Consider the following 25,151-nt stretch of genomic DNA (forward strand, 5'->3'; position numbering starts at 1 on the left):
GCAGGAGGGAGGATTCTCAGGAAAGAGACCAGGATCAGGTGCCTGGACCAGCCCTGTGAGAAGAGGTTAACACGTCATTTAGAAGGGCAAGCTGAAGAAAATAATGCATACGAAAAATGTTTATTGAACTGTTATGCTCTTTACAATATTTTCCTCAGATGGCTTATTATCATCCTAGTCAGTGATGAGGGAAGTGAGGAGCAGAAATTAAGTGACTTTGTAAGGATCACACTAATGAAAATGTGTTCTCTATTCCAAATCCCATGATTTCCCACTTAACTTTTTCTATACCCTTAGGTATGGAAAGAGCTACTGTTACCTTTTTTGGCACTTTGTGGTGAAGCAGGTTACCCTTGGCTGAAGTGAGAATGAATGCAGTTCATCAGATGAACAAAAAAGGGAATTTTCCACAAAATTAAATGACTCTTTTTACCTCAAACGCATTTTTGTGTCCTTACGTATTGTTGATAAGCATGAAAGGGATTTTTAAGAGCTCTTTTCAAAAGGATCACTTAGCTCCTAATCCAGATCCATAAATTGCAAGTGATTGTGAGGTGCTGTGACTGAGACCTGACAATTAGGCAGCAAGTAGCGACAAGCCGCGTCCACTGGGACGAGCCACACACGCATACACAGTGCAGGGCTCCATCGAGGTGCTTAATTAAAACTTGCCATATCTCAACTCTGTTTTTTCCCAAGTTCACCTTATTAAAATGGCCAACAGAAAGAAATATTTGGTTCTAGGATTTCTTGCATTTTTATGGCCTGCCTCAGGCACTCAAGGTGAAGAAAAGGAAGAACAGACCTGCAGGTTGCTGGGCAAGTTTGATTTGAATGGCTACGTAGACGCCAAAAACCATACACTTGTTATTGGTGGACTGTTTCCTATACACTCCAGGACTATTCCAGCCAATGAGTCTATTCTGGAGCCAGTATCAGCAAAGTGTGAAGGGTAAGCTATTCTTTTTAACATCAATTGTAGGTGGGGGGGGAGTGGTAAATATGGGGGGCAGCACCTTGAACTGGGTTGGGGATGCCATCTCTGAGTCTGACACGCTCTGTTTGACTCAGAACATGTCGCCAAGCCTCAGTTTCTTCTAGGCAGAAATTCTAGAAGTGATTAGAAACTGGAAAAGTTTGGCTTCAAGTGCATCTGCCTATATCTTAGACAGAAAGAAGAAGGGCGTTGAATGATATGGGGTGCGGCTCCTCAAAGGGTGATCTGTGGGGCAGTAGGATCAGCGTCCTTGGAGAGCCAGTTAGAGATGAAGAAGCAGGGCTCCATCCTTCTGGATCTACATTTTGACAAGGCTTCCTCCTGACTTATGTACATACCAGCATTTGAGAACAGGGTGCAGAGTTGTAGCATTATTGTTAACAGTTACAGGATAAAACTGTCTTCCAGTGAAATACCTTGTGTGGGAACACTGATTTGTTTCTAAGTTAATGTTCATGGCAGGATCCCTTCAGCTACTAAAAGGCTTCTGGCTCTTCTTCTCTCACCTCCAAATAGTCACATCAGATTATGAGAATCCATAGCTGAAAATATGAATTTGCTAATAATCTAGTGTAAGAAAATCAAAGATAGCATAGGTGTCTGGACATCACACACACACACACACACACACACACACACACACACACAAGAAAAACAATCATTCACTATTCCATTGCCACGCCAAAGCAGCTCTTTTCATTTCTGTATCTTTTCTTGACCCTTTTTCAAATGCACCTGTACTTTTCAAGTAATTGGGACCATAGCACAGGTACAATTACAATTTTATACTGGGTATTTTACATTACACTGTGAGTTACCCATGATGTCACAAGTAATTATAGTGGTCAGCGAATGTTGTGAACATTTTAACAGCTTCTCGCACCACTACATTCTTACTGATTGCGACTTCTTTTCTTTGATCATATTTCATGCTCCATATTTGAGATGCCACTAGAGAGAGAAATCAGCTGCAGTGTTTTTGGCAAAAGGAAAAGATGGCCATCTGTCCCTACTTATCTTTTTCATGGACCTTTAATTGTTTGCCATTTTAAAGTGAAGTGCAGGGAAGGAGGAGGAAGATTTTTGCCTACAGTTACGTGGTATAGTCAGCTCATTACCATAGAAGTTCTCATTTTTTAATTCTTATAACAAAATGAAAAGTTTTTCATAATGCAATGTATTCATAAATGGAATCATTTCATTTGTTCTTAACTCTTCATTGGAACTCCTGAAGTTTATCTTCTAGAAAAGTTAAATGGGAAAAATCAATATATATATTTTGAAGTACAATTATCTTCCCATTAAAAATAATTTGGCATTGACACTGTGGTTGATACAGTAGTGAGGAGTAAGTGATCTTATTTAAAAAATAATTCCCTTATCAGGAAACAGATTTGCCTAATCATTGCAATCAGAATTTGAGTGACAACTAAATAGCTTTTAGTTTTTTTAGTTTTATACATTTTTAAAATGTAGTTTTTTTAAAAGTTAGAGTTGTATATTTTACTTCACCAATAACAGAAAACAGTTCCTCCAATATTCTCCAAGCTTCCATGTAATTTTGTGTCTTTCTTATCCTCATAGGAGGCCTGGTCTATGTGGTGTTCAGAAGCCGGGCCAAGTCTAATTTGATAGTAATTTAATTTTGGCATCAAAACCTATAACTTACTCAAAAATTCAATTTGTAGTAGGAGAAATCTCATCCTGAAATCTACAATTTTAATAAGATAACAGTTTTTGTTGGCCATGAGCTGAAGTATATGGAAGAGTCTTTCTGTTATTTTGTAAATGTTGCATAAGCCAGAGAAATACAATGAGTTGAAATAGGAAGATGCCATTTTAGCTTTCATTTGGGTCGATTTACACAAAGGTAGGGTTTACAGAAAAATCTCCTCCCTTTGGTTACAGATTTTTAAAGACTAATTTTATCGGTACATTTAGATACACATATTGATCACATTCACCATAGGGAATTTGTACCTGTACATGACAGATACTGATTCTTCTTTCATCCCCAACCCCCTCCCTTCCCTTCAGCACTTCTTCCCTTATTTGCAAAAGCTTTGTTTCCATTTTTTCCTTTTCTTCTTCTTCTTTTTCCCTTCCTTCCTTCCCCCGTCTCCTCTTCACTGTTCCGCTGCTCAGTTGAGCATTTTCTTCCTGTTTCACAGTATCTATTACACATTTTGGTCCTTACTTGCCCTTTAGGTTTCTTGCACCAGAGAAACAATGCAATATTTAACCAAATGTATCTGATTTATTACACTTTAGAGTATGGTCTCAAGGTGCATCCATTTACTTAGAAATATCTCAAGCTTATCTTTCTTTATGGCAGAGTAGTACTCTGTTGTATAAAAATCCACATCTCCTTTATCCATTCATCAGTTGATGAGCATTTAGTCTGTTTGTGAGATTTAGCAATCAGAAATTGTGGTGTTATAAATGTTGGGGTGCATATATCACTGTAGTATGATGCTTCTTTTTTTCCTTTGGGTACCAGGAATTGAACTCAGGGCTTTGCACTTGCCAGACAGGCGCTGTGCTGCTGAGCTGCATTCTGGCCCCACTTTTAATTCTTTTAGAGGAATTTTTTGAGGAAAAAGAGTATACAGTGTATAATGATATTAGAAAATCACAATGGAAATCAGTGAATGAAAGAACAGTTATACCAAATCCTACCTTTCCAGTCATCGTCTTCTGCCATTTAAAAACATTTCCTTATTGAGATTTATCTGAACATTTGTATACTTAACACATAGTTTTAATTATAGAAACAACTTTGCATCCTGTATGTTTTACTTAATATTACATTCATACTACTGTGTAACTTTTAATATTAATTTTTTAATGATGGGAAAATGTTTCTATATGGTCAATGTATTATCATTAGATATGTAAGTTCCTTCCAGTTTTTCGGTATCAGAAATCTATAATGAACAGTTTGGGGCAGATAGCTTTTTCCTCTGGGAAGACCTATCTGTTTAGATAACTTCTCAGAGGTGGAATTTCTGGAATATCTGTCTTGAAATGTACTGTTTCATTACTTTAAAAAGATTGCTGCGTTTTTAGTTGATTTCCTCTGAGAAACTCCAGTGAGAGCCCTCCTTTATTCTGCCATGTTGAACCTCTCCATTTTATTGCTATGTATATATTTCAATAATTTTTATTGCCACCAGTATAAAATTGGAAACCAAGTACTTAAGATGGGCAAGACTCTGTATTTTGGAAACTTTTAGTGCTCCAGTTTTCTGTTTCATGGTGCTGTGCTCACTTCTACCCTGCCTCCTGCGAACACACTGATCATTCCATTGCTTTAATTCATTCACACGTGGGTTTTTTCTGCGCAGTGCTGTCCCCTGTTTGCATGTCATCTGTGTCATTCAGCTTTCTATCACTTTGACAAAACACTTGAAAAGAACAGTTAAGAGAAGAAAAGGTTTATTTTAACTCACATTTTCTGAGGTTGCAGTCCATGGTCAGCTGGCTCCATTGCTTCTGGGACCACAGTGGGGCAGAACACCATGGCAGGGAACAAGTACTGGGGAGAATGACTCATACTTCATGTCAGAAAAGAGGCAGAGGGGAGAGCCTGAGAAGAAAGGGCTCAGGACAAACTATACCCTTCTAAGCCAGTCCCACAACAATCTTTATCCAAGAAGGCTCTTTCCTTAATAATCCATTTGGCTAATGAGCTCATGAAATGATTAACGCGTTTGATGAAATTATTGTCTCTGTGATCGGATCACTTGCTAAAGTCTATCACTGGCAACCAAACCTTCAACATAATGAGCCTTCCGGGGGACATTTTGGATCCAAACCATAGCATCATCCTTCAAGCTTCCATGTGGCTATTAATTCCTCCAACACTGGGTAGTCTTCCCTTGTATTTCATAGAATCTAAACCTACCATCTCCCCAGTTATTTTGTGCTGAAATTTTGTTTTATTTTCCTAGATAATGATATGTCTGTTTTGCTCACAGTCATGTTTATAGTGTCTTACACCATAGGAATTCAAGAACTACATACTGCATTAAAATCAAAAACTAAATTAAAAACTCAAGGGATGGAGAAGAATTTCTATCTGCCAACTGGGCTATATACAATCAGATATTTAATTCAAACATTTATTAAGCAGAGGAAATAAATTCTTCTTATACAAGCTATTAAAAAATAAAATAATTTGAGTGCTTGCTGTCACGTAGGATAGAGTTTGGTCAAAACTCAAAAAAGAAAGAAGGAAATAAAACACTGTTTAATAAATGGAGAAGGAATTGAAAACAATGGTGACTTTCTCTTTCGGTATGCAGAGGAGGAGGTACTGTGCTCCTAGTTACTTGTGAGAGCAGTAAGATATAATCATTTTCAATAGAAAATTTCTCAACATTAACAGTCAAATGATGAAAAAAATTATGGAATTGGAGTCATAGCATATAACTATAACATAATACAATTTTATATACTCCTATCATAAGTATTTTAATGTATTTAAATAATTTTTATAACTATAATTAATGTTCAAAAGAAAATAAGAGAAAGAGGAAAGGAGCGAGAATTATTTGGCATCGGTGGCTTTCAATGGGTGGGGAAAACATGTACTCAGGGGTGATTTGGTACCTGGTTTGGTGTAGGGAATTGTAATAGAAAAATGTTTTTGTGACAACATTGCAGTTGGGAATGACAGCACGTATAAAACATATACAGGGCAAGGAGACATTCAAAAATTGCTTTCCAAGACAAACAATTGATATCATTTACGAAGAATTAACATGCTTAGACAACTGAGGTGCCTGCTGGTAAAATACTGTTATTACCCACCTCAGCTAAAAGCTCCTTTCCCTTCCAAAGAACTGACAACTTGCTAAAGCCTTACAAAAACTATTTCCTTTTCAGGTTTAACTTTCGAGGATTCCGCTGGATGAAGGCCATGATTCACACAATCAAAGAAATTAATGAGAGGAAGGATATTTTGCCCAATACCACTCTGGGCTATCAGATCTTTGATACCTGTTTCACCATCTCCAAAGCCATGGAGTCAGCCCTGGTCTTCCTTACAGGGCAGGAAGAGAACAAGCCCAATATTAGAAATAGCACTGGAGCGTATCTGGCAGGAATTGTTGGATCAGGTGGCTCGTCCTTATCAATTGCTGCTTCAAGAATTCTAGGGTTGTATTATTTACCTCAGGTATCTCAGAATGTTGTACTGTGCATTAACTTATAGAGAAATACCAATTATGGGTGTAGAAACTGCAGCAAAGAACAAAGTGCTCAGGGGAGACTGGGTGACTAACACAGATGGCGGTGGTGCTGCTGCCTGTGCTCAGTCAGGCCTCAGAAAGTGAGAATTGATGTCTACTTTGGGGCAGTTTGAAACTTCCTTTAGGATCTTGTGTGTCCTTTAGGATCTTGCTTCAGTTTCTGACTGAGGTTGTGATCAGTGATTTTTATGTTGACATCTTCCTAGGCACACCATTTTAGCATTATGTGGACTGCAATGTAGGGGATCCACAGGGGTTCCATAATGACCTGTTGGTTGATCAATAGGCACTATATGCAGGTACTTGTTTTGGTTGTTGTTCTATTAATGAGTATTATTTATGACCTTATTCGTTCATATACTAACATACTGGAATGGACCTGGGAATTTCACAAGATTGATAGAATTTTAGGATGTTCATTTTATTTTATTTTTTGTCTTTTTTGTTTTTACCGGTAACAGGGATCGAACTCACGACTGCCTGCTTGCAAGGCAGGCACTTATGCCGCTGAGCTAAATCCCCAGCCCCTATGGATTATTTTAAATTCAGAGAGAATTCAACAGAATATTCACTCATCATTTTAATATAAGGATATATGATAGTAGAAAGAATGCAATATTAAGACAATATAAGTAAAGCTGTTTTGCATTCCTAAGGATGGATCATTAAAACATCAATAGTAGTCCAGTATGGTGGCACATTCCTGTAATCCCAGCACTCAGGAGTCTGAGGCAAGAGGATTGTTGCAAATTCCAGACCACCCTGGGCTACAAACTGAGCATAAGTCCAGCCTGAACTGCATAACAAGACCTGCCTCAAAAAGACAAAATAAAAACAAAAATAAAGCAAAACCCCCCAAAAAACCCCAAAAATCAATAGTAAGGATTCCTAACGTGACTGATGATTATTTGTATTATTGAAGTAATGGGGTAACAATTGGAAAAAGTATCATTTATATAGTATTTCTTATAAAGTTGCAAATTCAAATGTAGAAGCAATGGATAAGTGCTGGGAAACAACCAAGAGAAACTGTTTGGAGACTCACTGATACCTTAACTATGGGCTTCATGTAGTTTAGACGAATTACTCGTACCATGGGTTCTGTCTTCTACTATGTGCCATCAGTAAATCAGACATTGGCTAGAAACCTCTGGATAGATTTTCTCCTTAAAGCCTATGCAGTAGATCTGCAAAGAAGGTAAAAGAACTCTCCTACCACTTCCACATTTTGTTATTTCTTTCCTAAACTGAGTAAACTTAAAGACCTAGATTATCATCATTATCTTAATCTCACTAATGAGGACACCAATGTTCAGAAGGCTTAAGTAACTTGTCTAAGGTCTTGTACATTGATCAATGATCTAGCAAGAATTAGAAATTAGATGGTTTTATTTTTTAAATCAGATTCTTCCCTATGTATGGCTTCTACGATGCTGCTGGTGAGGTGATTCTAAGGAGATTGCCAACTTTAGCTGGCGGAGTAAGAATAAAACAAAAGGTAAAGGAAAGAGAACATAGGAATAATCTGGTGTTCATGAAGGACAGCTATGGAATTATAGAAGATGCTACTGGAAGTGATGTATTAGTCACATGAAGTGGGATAAGGGAGAATGTGATGTCTGATTTTAACTGTCCAGTGAGTGAGGCTGAGGGTAAACTACAGCAAAAATGTATGTAAGATAGTCAGGAATTCTTAGTCATCTGACCACCATTCTTGACTTGCCACTGATGGAAAATACCTACAAGGATTACTGGAAAAGTGAGGGGGGGAAATGCCTCTTCATTTATCTATACATGTGTGCATAAACTGAGGGTTTATAAACTGAAAGTAACTTTATTGAACAACAAAACTTAGATAGACCTGAAGTTTCTGAAGTGGCACTTTTGCCAACTTTTGAACTAAGTCTTAGGACCTATATCCTATGTACTCAAAAGTTTATAGGGAAGAAAAGAAAGAGAAGAAGAAATAAAGAGAGAAAGTAATGAAGAAGGAAGGAGATGGAAGGGAAAAGGAAGGAAAGAAAGAAGGAAAGGAGAGAGACAGAGAGTGAAAGAGGGGGAGAGCAAGGGTGAGGGTGAGAGCCAGAGAGAGTGAGGAAGAAGAAAGAGGAGGAGAAAGAGGAGGAGGAGAAGGGGTTGATGGAGAAGGACAGAGTAGAAGAGAGCAGAAGAGAGGAAAGAGAGAGAGAAATGCATGGATGATGAGAGGTTAGACCTAAAAAACAACAGGGGCGGGGCCACCTTTTCTCGAGAGCATAATGGCAGGGATGGATGACCTCTTTTTCATTGTGATGGCTCAGTCTGTCAAAAGTAGTTCATGGAATGTAGTCATTTTAATAATTAGTCCTCTAATTCCCTTGGAGTGGGTAGGAAAGGATTGGTAGGAAGGAGGGCAGTGATCTCTTTACAGTTCCCACACACTGAGCAGGGAGAAAAAGTTCTTTTGTCTGTGAAAGGATGTACAAATAAGGAAAGAACTACTACATTCCCTCCCTCTTCATAAGCGTATTCTCAACTGTGTAGTTTAAGTTTTGTCTGCTGCTTTCTAATAATTGCATGAATGTTTTCAATTGTAGGTGGGCTACTTCTCTACCTGCTCAATTCTTAGTGACAAATTCCAGTTTCCGTCTTACATTCGCACAATAGCCAGTGATAAGTTCCAGTCCGAAGCGATGGTCAGACTTATCCAACACTTTGGTTGGGTCTGGGTAGGCACTATTGCAGCTGATGATGATTATGGTAAATATGGAGTAAAAGCTTTTAAAGAGCAAATGGAGAGTGCCAATCTGTGTATTGCATTCTCGGAGACCATACCCAAAGTCTATTCCAATGAGAAAATGCAAAAAGCTGTTAAAGCCATACGGAGTTCTACTGCCAGAGTCATTGTGCTTTATGCATCTGACATTGACCTCAGTCCTTTTGTGCTGGAAATGGTTTACCATAACATAACCGACAGAACATGGATAGCGAGTGAAGCGTGGATTACCTCAGCCCTCATTGCAAAGCCTGAATATTTCCCATATTTTGGAGGAAGTATTGGATTTGCAATACCAAGAACAGATATACCAGGATTGAAAGAATTTCTTTATGATGTTCATCCTAGCAAGGATCCAAATGATGTCCTGACCATTGAATTCTGGCAAACTGCATTTAACTGTACTTGGCCAAATATCAGTGTCCCGTACAATGTTGACCATAGAGTGAATATGACTGGTAAAGAAGACAGATTATATGCCATGTCTGATAAATTCTGTACCGGAGAGGAGAAGCTGGAAGAACTTAAAAATACATATTTGGATGTATCTCAGCTCAGAATTACAAACAACGTCAAACAAGCGGTGTATGCTATGGCTTATGCCTTGGATCAACTAAGTCGATGTGAAGAAGGTCAGGGGCCATTCATGCCAGAAAACACCTGTGCATATTTACCTGACTTTGAACCTTGGCAAGTAAGTTGTTTTATTTCAAACTGACAATCATAAGATACAATTTAATGAAATGACATAATTTCATGACTGTAAGAGTTTTTGCTATTAAAACTATTGGTTTGCCTTTGTGCTTAGTAGGCACGATTCATCATATGACACCTAAAATGATGGTTTGCTTGTGGGGCCATATGCACATCACTACAGTTCCCATCTGCTAACAGTTATTATTAGGTTTGAGGTTAATGATACAAAACTTTCCAAAATAGGGCCTTAAACAAGATATTTTTGCCTTCACATAAATGTAAAAGTAAGCATTCTAAGACTGACAGAGTGGCACACAGACCCAGATTTCTCCTGTGTTGCTGCTTCATCTACAGAATGGGGAAATTCATCTTGTAATCTAAGGTGGCTACTTAGGCCTCCAACATGTGCCCATGTTTTAGCTAGTTGGAAGGAGAAAGGGCAAAGACAGGCATACCTCTTTTTAAGAATTTTTCCTGGAAATTGCATACAGTTCTCCTTATATCCTAGTAGCTAGCCTTTTGCCATGGTCATTTCTAGCTTCAAGGGAGACTGGAAGAGTCTCCGTGGTCTTTGTGCAGTGTGTGAGCAGACACAAGAGCACAAATACCAGGAAATAAAGATTACGGGGAGCTCTCTTGGAGATTTGCTCCCACATCTCCTGTCCCTGGTCTGATGTTGAACAACTCATGTTGGGACATAGTTAAGTGAATGATCTTACCCACAAGCACCTAATCAGAATGCTTCCATCACACGTTGCATTTAGTTTTGTTTCCTCTTAGTCTATCCAAATCTGTAACAGTTTTTTTTTTTCTCCTCATTTTTCAGTTTTTGAGAGTACTGGTCACATATTTTTAGAATTTTTTAAAATTTAGGTTTGTGTATTTTTTTCACAAGGAGATTGAGGTTATGCATTTTTGGCAAAAATCGCATAAAAGTGATAATATTGTATCCTTTTCTATGCCTCATATCATGTTATTGGTGACGTAACTTTCCATTTAACTATAGTGAAGTTATATTTTTGCATTGTGAAGTTACTCTGTTTTTCTTTGGGATTAATAATTATCCTGTGGAGCAATATTTTGTGAAAATGCCCTGTTTTTGTTATTATCACGTTGCTTGAAAAATGATGATTTTCTTTTTACCTCGTTTCTTCTAAATTTATCAGCTAGAATTCTACTCCCCTTTCATTGATTTATTTATATTGATTAGACTCAGATATTTATTTTTATTCTGTGAGTAATAATCCATAATTATAATTTATTTTGTTACTTGACATTTCTCAGATTTGTCCTGCAGGAGACACTTTGAGTTAGATCTCATTTCTTTGTGATATGTTTCCTTTTTATGTACACATTCTTATGATTTTCAATTTATATATATGTCCGTATAATCTTTAGTTTTGTAACTTTAATGTTCCAGGCTTCTCTTATAATTTCTCTGCCCCAGGTCTGCAGTGACTGTTTCTTCAAAGAGCCCTGTTACTATTTATTGAAGAATGGAATTTAGACACCAAAATATGAGTGCTAGGTTTGTTTACTGATGCCAAAGGGATTTTAATAAATTAAAAATGGGAAATAAAATTATATTTTAAATGCTAAAAGACAATATTTCATTTTAAAAGAGGTCCTCTGGGTATGTCTTTTACAATGAAGAAGATCTTTCTTTGTATGGTGAACAACCATACTCTAACTTATTATTTAAACATTGCAATGTTAAATTTAAATTAGTGTAAAGGGCAACAATTATAAGTTAGCATATTAGAGAGAAGAATTTCAGGGGTGAATGAGGGAACACATAATGTCAAAGAGAATGCTGGTTTAGTCTGTGATGTAATTCATTCTCTTTGATATATATATATATATATACGTATATATATATATATGTATATATATATATATATATATGTATATATATATATATATGGGTTTGTTTTGTTGTTTGTTTGGGTTTTTTTTTTTAACCAGGGATCAAACTCGTGACTGCATGTTTGCAAGGCAGGTGCTTATGTTCCTGCACTAAATCCCTGGCCCTGATATATTCTTTGCAAGTCATCAAATCAAGACTAAAAATCAAGACCTCTCATTAGAGACTGTTAATACAAGCATTTAAAAAAGCCTCGTAAAGGACTGGAGATTTATCTCAGTGGCATGAGCACTTACCTTGCAAGTGTGCAGTTGTGAGTTTGATCCCTGGTAACCCCCCCAAAAAAGTCTCATAAATATATCAAAATTAAAATCATATTTATTTTAAAATTAAAAATTGTATGCTTTATACATCTTTTTAGCTTACTCCATTAGTAGATTTGGTCAGAAAATATATGTTTGGGAAAGTTTTTTAATATTATGGTATTACTGGACATTTATAAATTATTTTTCTATACCTGGTGGTAGAGACCTGTGTCCCACCATCAAATGATAACAAATAAACACAATTACAGAAAGATTGTTCTAGGAGATAGGCTGGTTTAGACTCATGTAGCCCAGGCTGGCCTCAAACTCACAGCAATCCTCTTGCCTCAGCTCCCAAGTGTTGGGACTACAGGCATGTGCCACCACTCCTGGCCTTGCTTTAACTCTTCTAAAGATGAAAAAAGAACAAAGAGAGCTTCTACTCAAATGTTAGTCAGTTTTCTGCCACTGTGACAAAATATCTAAGAAAAAACAACTTGGAGGAAAGAAGTTCAATTTTGGTGCACGTTTTCAGAGGTTTCAGTTTGCTGGCTCCAACAGTGTGGGCCCATAGTGAGGGAGAACATCATGGCGGCAGAAAGGTATGGAGGAGGAAGCTGTTAACCTCATGGTGGGCAGGAAACAGGGAGAGAGAGAGAGAGAGAGAGAGAGAGAGAGAGAGAGAGAGAGAGAGAGACAGAGAGAGAGAGAGAGAGAGACAGAGAGAGACAGAGAGACAGAGACAGAGACAGAGAGAGACAGAGAGACAGAGAGAAGATCTGGGGACAATATAGTCTCCAAGGTTATTCCCCATGACCCACTCACTTCAGCAAGATCCTACCTCCTCAGATTTCATGACCTCCAATAGAACTAGCACATTAGGAATCAACCAATAGGTGAATCCATTGATGAAGTTAGAAATCCAATCACCTTTTAAACATTGAACATTAAGCATTAAACACTGAACATTGCCTCTTTGGAATCAAACCTTCAACACATGAGCCTTCGGGGACATTTAAGATTGAAACCATGATACCAATGGGCTCAGTGATAAAAGCCACTCCATTGTGAACCCTGATGTAGATTTTAACTGGATTGAAGAGAATAGGGCTGTTAAAGAGGGAAAAGGAAGGATGAAGGTCAGGTGACCAGAGGGGTCCTAGTGGTAGATGAAGATTGTGATGCTTACCTTGGTATATTCATTTGGTAAAGCTGTTCAGGTCTATTGTCTTAGTCACTGTTACAAACACAGGGAGGAATAATTGTCCTCTTTCACAGACCAGGAAACTAGTGCCTAGTATATGACTTCATATTTAACAGAGCCAAAATGATTCCAGATCATCAAACATCATAATTCAGGTTATTTCCACTAAATTTTTGTGGCTTTATGGATTTGTGGTAACTGAACTATGAGCCAGAATGTAGCAGTAAAACCAGTGATTTATCCCTGCTAGGACTGGTCACCCAGTTAAGACTCACAAGGTGAACCAAGACTGAGAGAGAAATTATTTTCTGGAAGATTCCTGCTGATTTCTACAAATCCTTTTCTGGGTGTAGAACAAGACCCTCCACTACTGTTCCCTTGACCATGACTGCTTCACACCCTCACCCTGAGGCACTGTGGAGCTGAAGCATATAGAGACACACCTGGCTTTTCTGGCTTACAATTGCTTTGTCCCAGGACTTAGTAGGCAAATTTTTACTGATCTTTTTAAACTCAGTTTAGGTGATCACTTCCAGGGAAGTAAAAAGATCTCCAATTTTGCAACTAGCCACTACTTTGTCTTTGCCCTTTCAACCCTCTTTCCATTATATCAACACGGGCTATTCTGGATATTACTGTTAGCACCACCTGTTTTTTTGCCTAGGGTCACTGTAGTATCTCTTGCACCTGTCACCCAGAGCAGAGGTGCTGGTGGTGTAGTCTGGTATGTATAAGTAGAAGAAATCTACGATGGAAGTAAAATTATTCTTCTTTCTTATGAAGGTATTAGGGAATATTCGATACCACTATGCTTTAATATAAACTAGTGTCATATAATAAAAATATACAATTTTAATATACTATACAGGTAAATTAAACTTTCTTAGTGGTCATATTAAAAAATGAAACAAGAAATAGAGAGAATTAAATTTAATAATTTATTTGACCTGATATATCCAAGATAATACTCTAACAGAATTATAATCTAATATGAAATACTGATATGAAATTATTAATGGGATAGTTTACATTTTCATTTAAAAAATTAAATCCTTATAAGTCCAGCCACCTTTCATGTCTGAATTATCACACATGGCTAGAGTTGTTATATTACACAGCAAAGGTGTAGGAGAATAGAAAAAAAATACAATCCCATGGGTTAAATGAGTTTGCAACTACTTTTTTTAATAAAACTATTTTCCAGACAATTGAAATTGTTACAAATTGTTTTTTCCCCACCTTGCTTTCTAGCTAATGTACTACGTGAAGACACTTAAATTCAATACCCATGATGGAAAGAAAATAGAAATTGATCAAAATGGAGATGTGTTTGGATACTATGATATTCTAAATTGGCAATTAGATGATAATGGAGAAATTGCCTTTGTGAAGGTTGGAGAATATAAATTTGCACCAGATAAGTATGAACTTGTTTTCAAAAAGAATTCCACAATATTTTGGAACACCGAATCATCAAGGGTTAGTTGTTCTGACACCTTATTTTGCATGTATATAATTACACTGTTACATTTTTTTCATGCAGTGATGGAATGCAAAGCACTAGAGATGTTTCCAAGTTTCAAATCAGTTTTCCCAAGTATAGCACATACTTTTTCTATGTATGGGTTCAGATGTTTTTCTTTTTTGGAACATTTTCTTGGATTACATATTAATTTCATTTTTTTTTTTTTTTTGCTTCTTCAAGTATTCCAGTGACACTAAACCCTCTTTGTCTGTCTTTCATTTCATGCACTTTTCTTAACTAGTTTCTGTATTATTCTTCATCATTCTCCTTGTATTTTTCTGCTCTCATTTGATGACCCTTATTATGTTTTCATTGAAATAAATTCTTTTTTGAACGTCTGCTACTATTATCTTAATTTCTGAAATGAAGTTTTGAGTTTTTTCTGAATAAAATGAACTTTTAAAATTTCTTCCAATTTTATATCATGTATTTCTTTTAAAATTTCTTCCTTTGCTTTTTAATATTTAAATTATTTTCAATTTACATAAAAACATAAAATTATATGTATTTCTGGGATTCTATGTGATATTTCTAAAATACATTGTGAAATGATTGGGTCAGGTTAAACATATCTATCTCATCAAATATTTATCATTTTCCTTACATAGTGTCTTAAAGGATAATAATGTGAAGGAAAAATAACAGGGATGAGATAGGGCATGCTGGGTACAATACTGCACTGTAATTTCAGTGTGGTCAGGCTGTGAAATTTGAGGAAAAGTCCAAAAGCAAGGAGCTTGGCATGATGGCACATTCTTGTAATCCCATCACCCAAAAGGCTGAAGCAGAACTGTCATGAATTTGAGGCCAGCCTGAACTACCTAATGAGACTGGGTCAAACAAAGCAGAAACAAAACTAGAAACTGCTAAACAGGCAATCAAAATGAGGCAGGAAGTGAATCAATTCATTACCAAGGGAAATATTGTGTTCAGAGGTTCACCAACTTCTGAATCCCAAGACACAGGTGTGCTTGGTATTTTGGAGAGATAGTACAGGGTCAGTGCATCCAAAAATGGCGTAAGAGAGAGACAGAGAGAGAGTAGGAGAGGGGATAACAGAGGTGAGAGAACATTAGACCAGGTAGCACCTTGATGGTTACTGGAGACTGGTTTGGCACTGAATAAAAGCGAAAGTCATAGAAGAGTTTGTCCAAAGAGAGTCACAATCCCATTTAGGGATTTTAAGGATCATTCTGTCTGCCATGTTGCAAATAAAAAGTGTGGAGATTGGAGGAGGGAGACTAGAACCAGGGACACGGTTAGAAGATCATAAAATCATACCCCCAAATCAGGTAGTTTGGGCTATAATGGATGTGAGGGAAGCAGTAAAATTAGTTAGATTTTTGGATGTCCTATAGGTACAAGACAGATCGGACCTGATAGTGTCCTGATCCAAAAATTGGAAGATAGTATGGGAGGGGGTTGAAGCCATGATGATGATATTGGGAAGCAGAGGGCTCTGAATGTGAGTGTGTGTGTGTGTGTGTGTGTGTGTGTGTGTGTGTAAATACATAGAGGCAAGTAATACAATAGAAAGCTGAAGATGATGGATAAGAATGGTGATGTGGTAGAAATGGTGATGCTCTTGACAGACGTGGAATGTGGGAGAAGGAAGAGAATAGATGGTAATTTCAGTTATGTTGAATTTGAGGTGATGGTGGAATCTCAAAGCATGTTGGAAGTTCATAGTATGGAGTTGGATAGATGTCAGGGAGAAACGGTTGGTGTTAGAGATCAAGACTGGAGAGTTCTTCTGGAGAAGCTGATTGAAGACAAGAGACCGAGCAACTTGTTTCACCTCAAAACATAAAAGCAGAAGATCAAGGAACAACAGTAGGAAAATAGAACCAAGAAAATAAATGGCAGGAGACAATAGAAGCTAAGGAAGCTTGCATTTCAAGGAGAGGTTTATCAAGAATGTCAAATAGTTAAAGGAGGTGAGATAGAATATGGCTATTAAATTAGATACGGCAAGAAGAGTTTGTAGAGATGAGAAGTTTGGCAGCTAGATTGTAAGACAAGAATGAAATGAATATGATAAGATGGGGGCAAAGGCATAATTTCATCATTTATGATGCCCTATAAGACAAGAATATAAGCTATGAACGGTGCTGCATGTCTGTAGTATCATCATTCTGGAAAGATGAGGCAGAAAAATATTCCAGCACTGTGCCTTGTCTGATTTTTCCATTTTCTTTTCCAATTTTTGCAATAGAAAAGATCTGCCCATCCCTTCTTTCGTTTCCTTCCTTCCTTCCTCCCTCCCTCCCTCCCTTCCTTCCTCCCTCCCTCCCTCCCTTTCTTCCTTCCTTCCTTCCTTCCTTCCTTCCTTCCTTCCTTCCTTCCTTCCTTCTTTCCTTCTGTTTGTGACACAACTTTGACCTTAATACTATGTTGGGGTGGCCTTGCTGAGAAGAATTATTTTTCAGCCTTCAAGATGATTCTTAGGGTCATAGATTGCGCCAAAACAGGAACAGTCTTGTCAAATTGTCCCATCATCAGAGTTTCATGGGCATGGAGCCTGGTCTAGATTTCTAAGGTTAGAAAGAACTAGCTCTGTAATTTGTTTTGCATTTCCAGAATCCTTTAGCAAAATTTTCTCTAGGTTGTCTATGTTGTTGTTCTTTTTGTCCATTGTCTTTGCCCAGCTATCCTGGATCTCCCAGGATATCACAAAACTTTCAGAGAAAGCCAAATGGGAATGTACTCAGCTTCACAGGTGGTGGAAATGAAAACTTTGCTACAGATTCATTGTGTCTGTCTTTTCTAGCTTCCCCACTCAGTGTGTACTGATGTGTGTCCTCCCGGAACGCGGAAGGGGATTCGTCAGGGAGAACCGATATGCTGCTTTGATTGCATCCCATGTGCTGATGGACATGTGTCAGAGAGAGCAGGTAGAAATTATCATTTTTCTCATTGAGATCAAAATGTAATTGGGTTAGATGTATTTTGGGAAAGAGATCTTTGGGAGCCTTCTTTATAAATATGTGTGAACAACTTACAACAAAAATAATTAAAACCTAATCAATTATTATATACAGTATATAACTGATTTTTAAAATTTTATTTTTTATTAGAACATGTTTACAAATATATAATGAATACATTCAGTATGGGAAGTTTGTATAATATACATATCAAATCTTTTTTTTAATTTTAAGAAAACAAATCAGAATAGAACAAAGCAGATCAGAAAAAAACAATTCAGAGAACACAGCATTTCAAAACAAGACAATAGGAAATCAACAGTGGCTACCACAGTGTACCCTGTTCTCCCTGAAATAGATGTCCATATCTTCATACACAATGAATTCAAACAAAATGAAATAGTATAAAACCAGTCAAAACAAAAGAATGAAATCATTATCAGCCTTCAAAACCAGACAGTAGGAAAATCAACAATGGCTATCATAATATCTCTTGTTCTCTTCAAAATAGCTGTCCATACCTTCACACATATTGAAATCAAATAATAGAAAATAGACTAAAATCATTCAAAACAAAAAATAAAAGCACTATCGGACTTCAAAACAAGATGGCAGAAAATCACCAATGGCTATTATTAATGTTTCATTTCCTTAAAAGTAGCTGTTTATACCATCACATGTAATAAAATCAATTCTTATAACTTATTTAGGAGATGTTCTAGGCATGTACAAGCCTATACATGTACATCTATCCTTTCTGTATTAGAGGGAAAAACAAAACAAAATCTAAGAAAAACAAAAGAGACAAATAAATAGCTATAAAAAGAGCCCAAAACAATAACAATATAGGCTTTCAAAACAAGGTGACAGGAACATCACTAAGGTTGTTATTTTGCATAGCTGTCTTCAAAACAGTTCCTTAGATTACCAGATATAATATGCAAAATTGATCTAATCCTATGAATGTTAACTATTTTGTTCCAAGAACTAATAGAATTATTAGCACAATCATCTTAGCTGTCTTAAGTGTATATATGCAAATTTATCTCTTGTGGCTCTTCCCTTCTGTCTTTTCTCCTTTTCCCTATATACATATCAAATCTTAATACTTTGAGGAAACTGATACTGGGCTTCAGTTCTCAGCTGCTACAACTGGAAAAGATCATAACCATGAAGTTAATAAACAAAATATAAAACAAGATATGTTAAATTTGAACAATAAAATTCACAAAAAGTATTTGTTTCTGAGATAAACTGAACATTATTTATGTTCAACATAGTTCTTTGTTTCCCTGAATTATCTGTAATTTGCAATTAAAGATCTAGAATTCTGTCCTTAAAGACAGCTGACTGAAAGTCATAAGTACTCAGCATTTGTAACACACGTGAATTCTGGAACCACTGCTGCACAGTCTTCATGACAGCTTGCTACACTGATGCTCTTCAGGAGCACAATTTTAGTTAGGCTTGGCGCACTTAGTCTGATAAGCGGGGTTATTTTTATTTCTGCCTTCTATTAAAGACAACACAGATTGTACTTATTGTTTGCTAAAAAGGCTCTAAACAGCAATTCATTTAAAGGAGAATTTTAAAAATATAAAAATTTTCCTTAGATATAGAACAAGTGCCTTGTACCCTGAACAACCCCTGGAGGTCATGTGGCCAGGTCTTTGTGCTGGGTCACATCTCCAGGAGGCCAGTCTGGCAGGCAGAAGTGATTGGAGGTGATTGGAAGGGCATTCCAGGCATTACTTGCATCTTTCAAAAACTTTTACTCATTTCATAAAGTACTTATCGGTACCGAGGATTGAACTCACGGCCACCTGCTTGCAAGGCAGGTACTTATGCCGCTGAGCTAAATCCCCAGCCCCCCACAAACAACTTTTTTCTTGTATGATAACATTTCCTCTTGGAGCCTCTGTTCAGATAAATGCTCCGAACCTTTTTCAGTCTCAGAAAACACAGAGACTGTTTTTGTTTCTCTTCTAAGCCTCAGGCTTCCTCTGCCTGTTTCTCAAATTAGATTCTGAAGGGTGAGGAGAGGAAAACTGACTTGTCGAGGCCAAAATTCTTCTCCAAGGAGGTGAAAACACCACCTTTTTAACCAACACTGCACGACCATAGTCCTCCCAATTGTTTACCCACTAGTTGTGATTTTTCTCATTTATGGATTACTTCGGGTTTATGAGGATACAGTATGTACCTCCTTTCTCAACAGACAGTTGGAAGAGAAAGAAGCAAGCTATTGGAAAAAGCCAATTCAAGAAAGGCTGAGATTGAGAAGGGAGGCTAATTTCTAAAACTGAAGACAACTACTCTGTATTATTATCGACTCTGTATTATTATCTGAGGCCATTTTATCACCACTTTTTTGGGATGTTGTCTGCATTCTGTATAAGGAAATTTCGATGAGTCCTTACGCTAGTCTTTGACTGGGCTATTCACAGTTAAAGGGGCCAACTGGATTCTCTTGCAGTCATTCTCTGTTTTTTGTTCAACAGGTCAAAGAGAGTGTGACCAATGTGGCGAAGACTACTGGTCAAATGAGCAAAAGAGCATGTGTGTGCTGAAGGAGGTGGAATTCCTTGCTTACGATGAGGCCCTGGGATTCACCCTGGTTATTCTCTCCATCTTTGGGGCCCTGGTGATCTTGGCAGTCATGATCGTGTATGTGATATACAGGCAAACGCCTCTGGTGAATGCCAATGACCGGGAGCTGAGCTTTCTCATTCAGGTTTCTCTTATCATTACGGTGCTGTCATCTATGCTCTTCATTGGCAAGCCCTACAACTGGTCCTGCATGGCCCGCCAGGTCACGCTGGCCCTGGGCTTTTCTCTTTGCTTATCTTCCACCCTTGGAAAGACTATATCATTGTTTTTTGCCTACAGAATTTCCATATCCAAAACCCGATTCATATCCATGCGTCCTATTTTTCGAAAAATCATTGTTTTAATATCTATTCTAGTTGAGATTGGCATATGCATAGCCTACTTGATATTACAACCCCCACGGGTATACAAGAACATGGAATCTCAAAATATAAAGATCATTTTGGAGTGCAACGAAGGATCTATAGAATTTTTGTGCTCCATGTTTGGGATTGATGCCTTCCTGGCCTTGCTATGCTTTCTTACAACCTTTGTGGCTCGTCAGTTGCCGGATAATTATTATGAAGGAAAATGCATCACTTTTGGGATGCTGGTCCTCTTTATTGTCTGGATTTCTTTTGTCCCTGCTTACTTGAGCACCAAAGGCAAATTCAAAGTGGCTGTGGAAATATTTGCAATCTTGGCCTCCAGCTATGGTTTGTTAGGTTGTATATTTGCTCCCAAGTGTTTCATTATTTTGCTGAGACCAAAGAGGAATACTGATGAGACCGTCGGTGGGAGAGTCCCTGCTGTAGATAGGAGTATCCAGCTGACCTCAGCATCAGTGAGTAGTGAGCTTAACAATACCACAGTGTCAACTGTTCTGGATGAATAGTGCTGTGAATTACATGCAACCTTCAAATCACAATTGTGACAAGGTTCAATATTCCCTTTCAGATTGTTCGTACAGCAGCTGCCTGATGCTGTAGGTTAATATGAAGAATTTGTGTCCTGGGGGTATAGTCTTAGCACAGTATATGATGTCTCATTTTGTAAGATGTACTTAACATGAATTAGAATACTTCTTTTTGAAACTGTAAGCTATTTTATTCAAACATTTCATAATACTTTCATAAAAGGATCATATAGTAGAGATAAGATAGGCATAATTTATTGAAATAATAGAACAAAATAGCTCTTCAATATGCTTTATTCTCAAATCACAGGTGTCTGACTTAGAATTCTGTATTAAATCAAGGACCAAAAGAGACGTTTTGTTCTACATTCTGTTAGTGACTTTCTGAAATAGATAGTTTTCTCTTCCTATTGCTATAAGTTTTCCCTTGGATCAGAAAGTTTATAGAATTCTTAGAAGATAACTACATTTTAGAGGACTCTGGCATATAGACAATCTCAAAGAATTGAAACATTGACAAAACTGAGTTTCTTCTTGAACTCCAATGGGAATATCCAAGTTTCCACCAGAGGGAAGGTAAGTCCTACCTGCTACAGACTACTCTGGAGGAGAATAAATGGGAAAATACTGAAGTTTCACAATAGTCCCCTGCTTGAAAAATAGAAACAAAAGTTATAAGAGGTTGGCACAACAGTTAGAGTATATAGTGGAGACCTGAAAGGAAAAAAAGAAAGCAAATGTTTACCAAGATTAGGTACTAGAACAGAATTTTTAAAGAATAATTCAAATGGTTGACATTTGCCCTATTAATATACAGAATTAGTTGGAATTTAATTTTCATGTGAAAATGTTTCCAATCTTCTAAATATGAAACCTTGAGAATGAACTATATGTGTTTATGTGTATATGAATTAAATATGTGGAAAGATTGATTTCGTAGAGATGTCAATAAACCAAAAATGTATGTGTTTATTTTGCTCTAGAAATCCAATGGAATCAGAAAGAAATCTCTCTCTAAGAGAACTTAATAAAGTTTGGGATCCTACTTAACTAAACTATGCAGAGATTCATGCAGGCTGTGGGAGCAGAATCCTGAACCACAATGCAGGTTAGCAGAGCAAGTCACTCAGGAACTTATTTACTGGTTTCTAAAGAAGTATCATTTTAGATCAGATGAAGGGATTCAGTTACTACAATTCAAGTAGGATGTTTATAACAAAGTTCAGCAAAGCTCCGAAGCAATCACATTTGTTGGATAGAAAATTATATCCCAGTATTCTGGGCAAGCATCTATTCATCCCTCTGTCTCCAAATTCTAAGGACCACAGTCCTTAGAATTACTATGTGAGAATCTATATCACAGAATGGACAGCAGAGAAATTACTTTTTCTGTTCATTCATTCATTTACTCATTGTTTATTTCTTTGGCTTTTCAATGCTAGGGTTGTACTTTGGAAAGGGAGACTGTTTTGTCAAAGTATAGAATAACAGAAAAATGAAAACATGTAACTCAGTTTTTTTTTTCAACTATGCATATAGTTTGATCATACTCAAGAATCCAGTTTGAGGTTTTAAAAAAGTTGCAGCGTGGCTCATGTCTCATGACTTGGTTTACTTTTATGTTAAAAAGATTTTAATCTCAATGTAATTAATTTTCTCTATAAATATTGATTATTGAACAGAGTGTCTAAAAATAATTTCAAAAGTCTATATGATTAATATCAAAGACTTCCTTATCTTCTTTTATATCACATTACTCAATAATACTGTCTCATTGGACTCATTCTTTATAATTGTTTTTCTGATCAGCAATAGGTTTGGAAAATTAGAGAAAATAAATGTTATCAAAAGCAAAATATCAATTGACATTGCATGTTTGATGGTAATGTTTCCTTAGGCAAATTTACACTTTTAAGGTACAACTTTCCTCTAAAATAGTTTGAAGTTATTAGTTCCTGATTTGGTGCACAGATATTTTTACAGAAACTGTCTTCAGTTAAAATAAATATTATGTGACTGTCAAAGATAATAGTCTAACTTCCAATATTGTTTTATTCTTTGTAATTAATTGCTTACTAAGTATTAAAATATTTCTTATAACATTGAAAGGTACTTTCTTTGTGGATGAATGTGTCATTTAAAATTTATTTATGGTGGGGAAAATGACTGAAATCTCTCATCCCATATGTTGTTTTGTAAGGGAATCTTATGTAGCTGTCATTACTGACAATTCCTGCTGTGGGTGAACATTTGTTGGTAACCCATGCTGGGCGTTGGGGAACTGCTCAGAATTAATTTCAGGGTGTTGCACCAAAATTATGCAGTTGCTGGTTTGGAGAGTGGCATAAAGATTAATTGCTCGAACCTCCAAAAATGGCAAAACAACACTTTAATCAGGGCTAAGCTGTACACAGAGAAAAAAATTGACCTCTTTTGGTAATAGAAATGTTTATCAGAGCTGCTCAAACCCACATCATAAGATTAATCTTTTGCATTAAGGCAAAGAAAATTCCTGATAGAATGCAAACATATTATCAAAAAGGGTAAGATACTCCAATTGTCAGCTTAATCTCCTTAAAGCACAGCTCTGATCTCATTTCTTCTCCTCTCCACAGCTCCCAGTGGCCCTTTATTGTCTGTTAAAAAGTTATCTTCCTGCCTTCTCCTGACATTAAAGACCAAAACTATTTTCATCTTTTATTTTTCAACAGTTGCCATCTATCACTTTTCTGCCCGTATTCTTTTAATAGTCCAGCTGCAATTCTTTGAACCCACTTCTCATTTTCTTAGTTCCTTGTTGATCACACTATTACCTTTTACCTTTAAGCTTTGCTAGTATTTCATCTGTCCATCCATCCTTCCAATCCATCCATCCATTCATCTATCCATCCATCCATCCATCCATCCATCCATCCATCCATCCTCCTTCCCTTCCTCTTGATCCTTTCTTCTTTTCCTCATAGGAGATTTGCAGTGGCATTAATTATAATTACCCAGACAAGAAGCCACTCACATTTCCAACAACAGAAGAATTAAAGTGGACTCAGTCATTGGAATTCTGTAGAGCAATGAGAGTGAATGGGCTTCTTGGTGAAAAAAGACTGTAGGAGGACAAGATTGAAACTTGACAGTGATTTGGAATTTGGGAATCATCTAGGCAAGAGATCAGAGCAGAAATACAGCCCTAAACAACCTGGGCAAGTTGAATACTATCGCAATCAGATTTGCTGGTGTACTTGAAACATTCAACAGTTGCATGTTTGAAATACATTCAATAGAAAAGGGAACATACTTGGATGCTTTAGTTTAATCACCTAATTAATCCTATTAAACTCACTTTTACTTACTCTCTGAGATTCTGATTCCTAAATGGAGTCACTTCAACTGATGAACCAACCCCCAAGAAAATGATTGTATCAAAGCAGTTGTCTGTCAGGGCTCAATTGTGGCTGAAAATCATGAATGAAAAATTTCCTGTTTTTTAATTTCCCATTAAAAGTTTACATATATGTAAGTAAATACACACCTTCTCTTCTTTGTGTTTTTATTTCATGTAGTAATTCTTTTGGAAGTGCTGCTGGGGAAGTTGGCCATGTCTGAAGTATGTCACGGGGGAATAAGAATAAATGTGAATTGCAGACACCATGTCTACTCTTTAAAAGTGTGTGACTAACACAACAAGCATCACTGGGCACCAAAGTGTGTGAAATAGAAAGGCACCAATACATCTGATGGTGTGTGACATATAATAGAGTCACAGCTTAACTAGAGCACGCCTTTCTCCCTCCTCCTAAAGACATCAGCGTTGGTTTTTGCCTTTCTTTGCACCATCCTCCATGGAGTCCCACAGTTTGGTATTGAGTACGGTATATTGATTTATAGATCAAGCACAGTGGTTCCTTAAGACACAGGAAAACTCACTTTTTAAACTAGAGGTTTTGAAAAAAACTTTTGATTTACCAACTTTGGTTTAAAAGTAAACCATGCCATGGTGCTTAGTAGATTGTCAGAGGACCTTGATTAAGAAGGATCAAGACACAAAAGTTTGCTTTGGTGTCTTAGAACTTTTTTGAAGCAACAAAGCAAATTAAATAAAAGCAAAGACTTAGGAAGAAACA

The 25,151-nt window shown here is 36.9% G+C and overlaps 1 protein-coding gene across 1 annotated transcript; it reads left to right on the forward strand.

Moving 5' to 3' along the window:
* Positions 1–713: 713 nt before the first annotated feature.
* LOC100725142 (vomeronasal type-2 receptor 1) lies at positions 714–21,012 on the forward strand. Its single transcript, XM_003476305.1, has 6 exons — positions 714–952; positions 5,888–6,179; positions 8,829–9,701; positions 14,328–14,555; positions 17,372–17,495; positions 20,030–21,012. Exons 1-6 carry the CDS (start codon positions 714–716, stop codon positions 21,010–21,012), a joined length of 2,739 nt encoding a protein of 912 aa, XP_003476353.1.
* Positions 21,013–25,151: the final 4,139 nt, after the last annotated feature.

The sequence above is a fragment of the Cavia porcellus genome, unplaced genomic scaffold (assembly GCF_034190915.1).
Source record: "Cavia porcellus strain 051 isolate PalLab524CR breed Dunkin Hartley unplaced genomic scaffold, mCavPor4.1 scaffold_5, whole genome shotgun sequence".
Classification (NCBI taxonomy): Eukaryota; Metazoa; Chordata; class Mammalia; order Rodentia; family Caviidae; genus Cavia; species Cavia porcellus.

Excerpts from the sequence above, each read along its gene's own strand:
- LOC100725142 (XM_003476305.1), top strand. The coding sequence starts at position 714 with ATGGCCAACAGAAAGAAATATTTGGTTCTAGGATTTCTTGCATTTTTA. Across the intron at positions 953-5,887 it reads GTATCAGCAAAGTGTGAAGG|GTTTAACTTTCGAGGATTCC; the intron begins GTAAGCTATTCT and ends TTTCCTTTTCAG. Across the intron at positions 6,180-8,828 it reads GGTTGTATTATTTACCTCAG|GTGGGCTACTTCTCTACCTG; the intron begins GTATCTCAGAAT and ends TTTCAATTGTAG.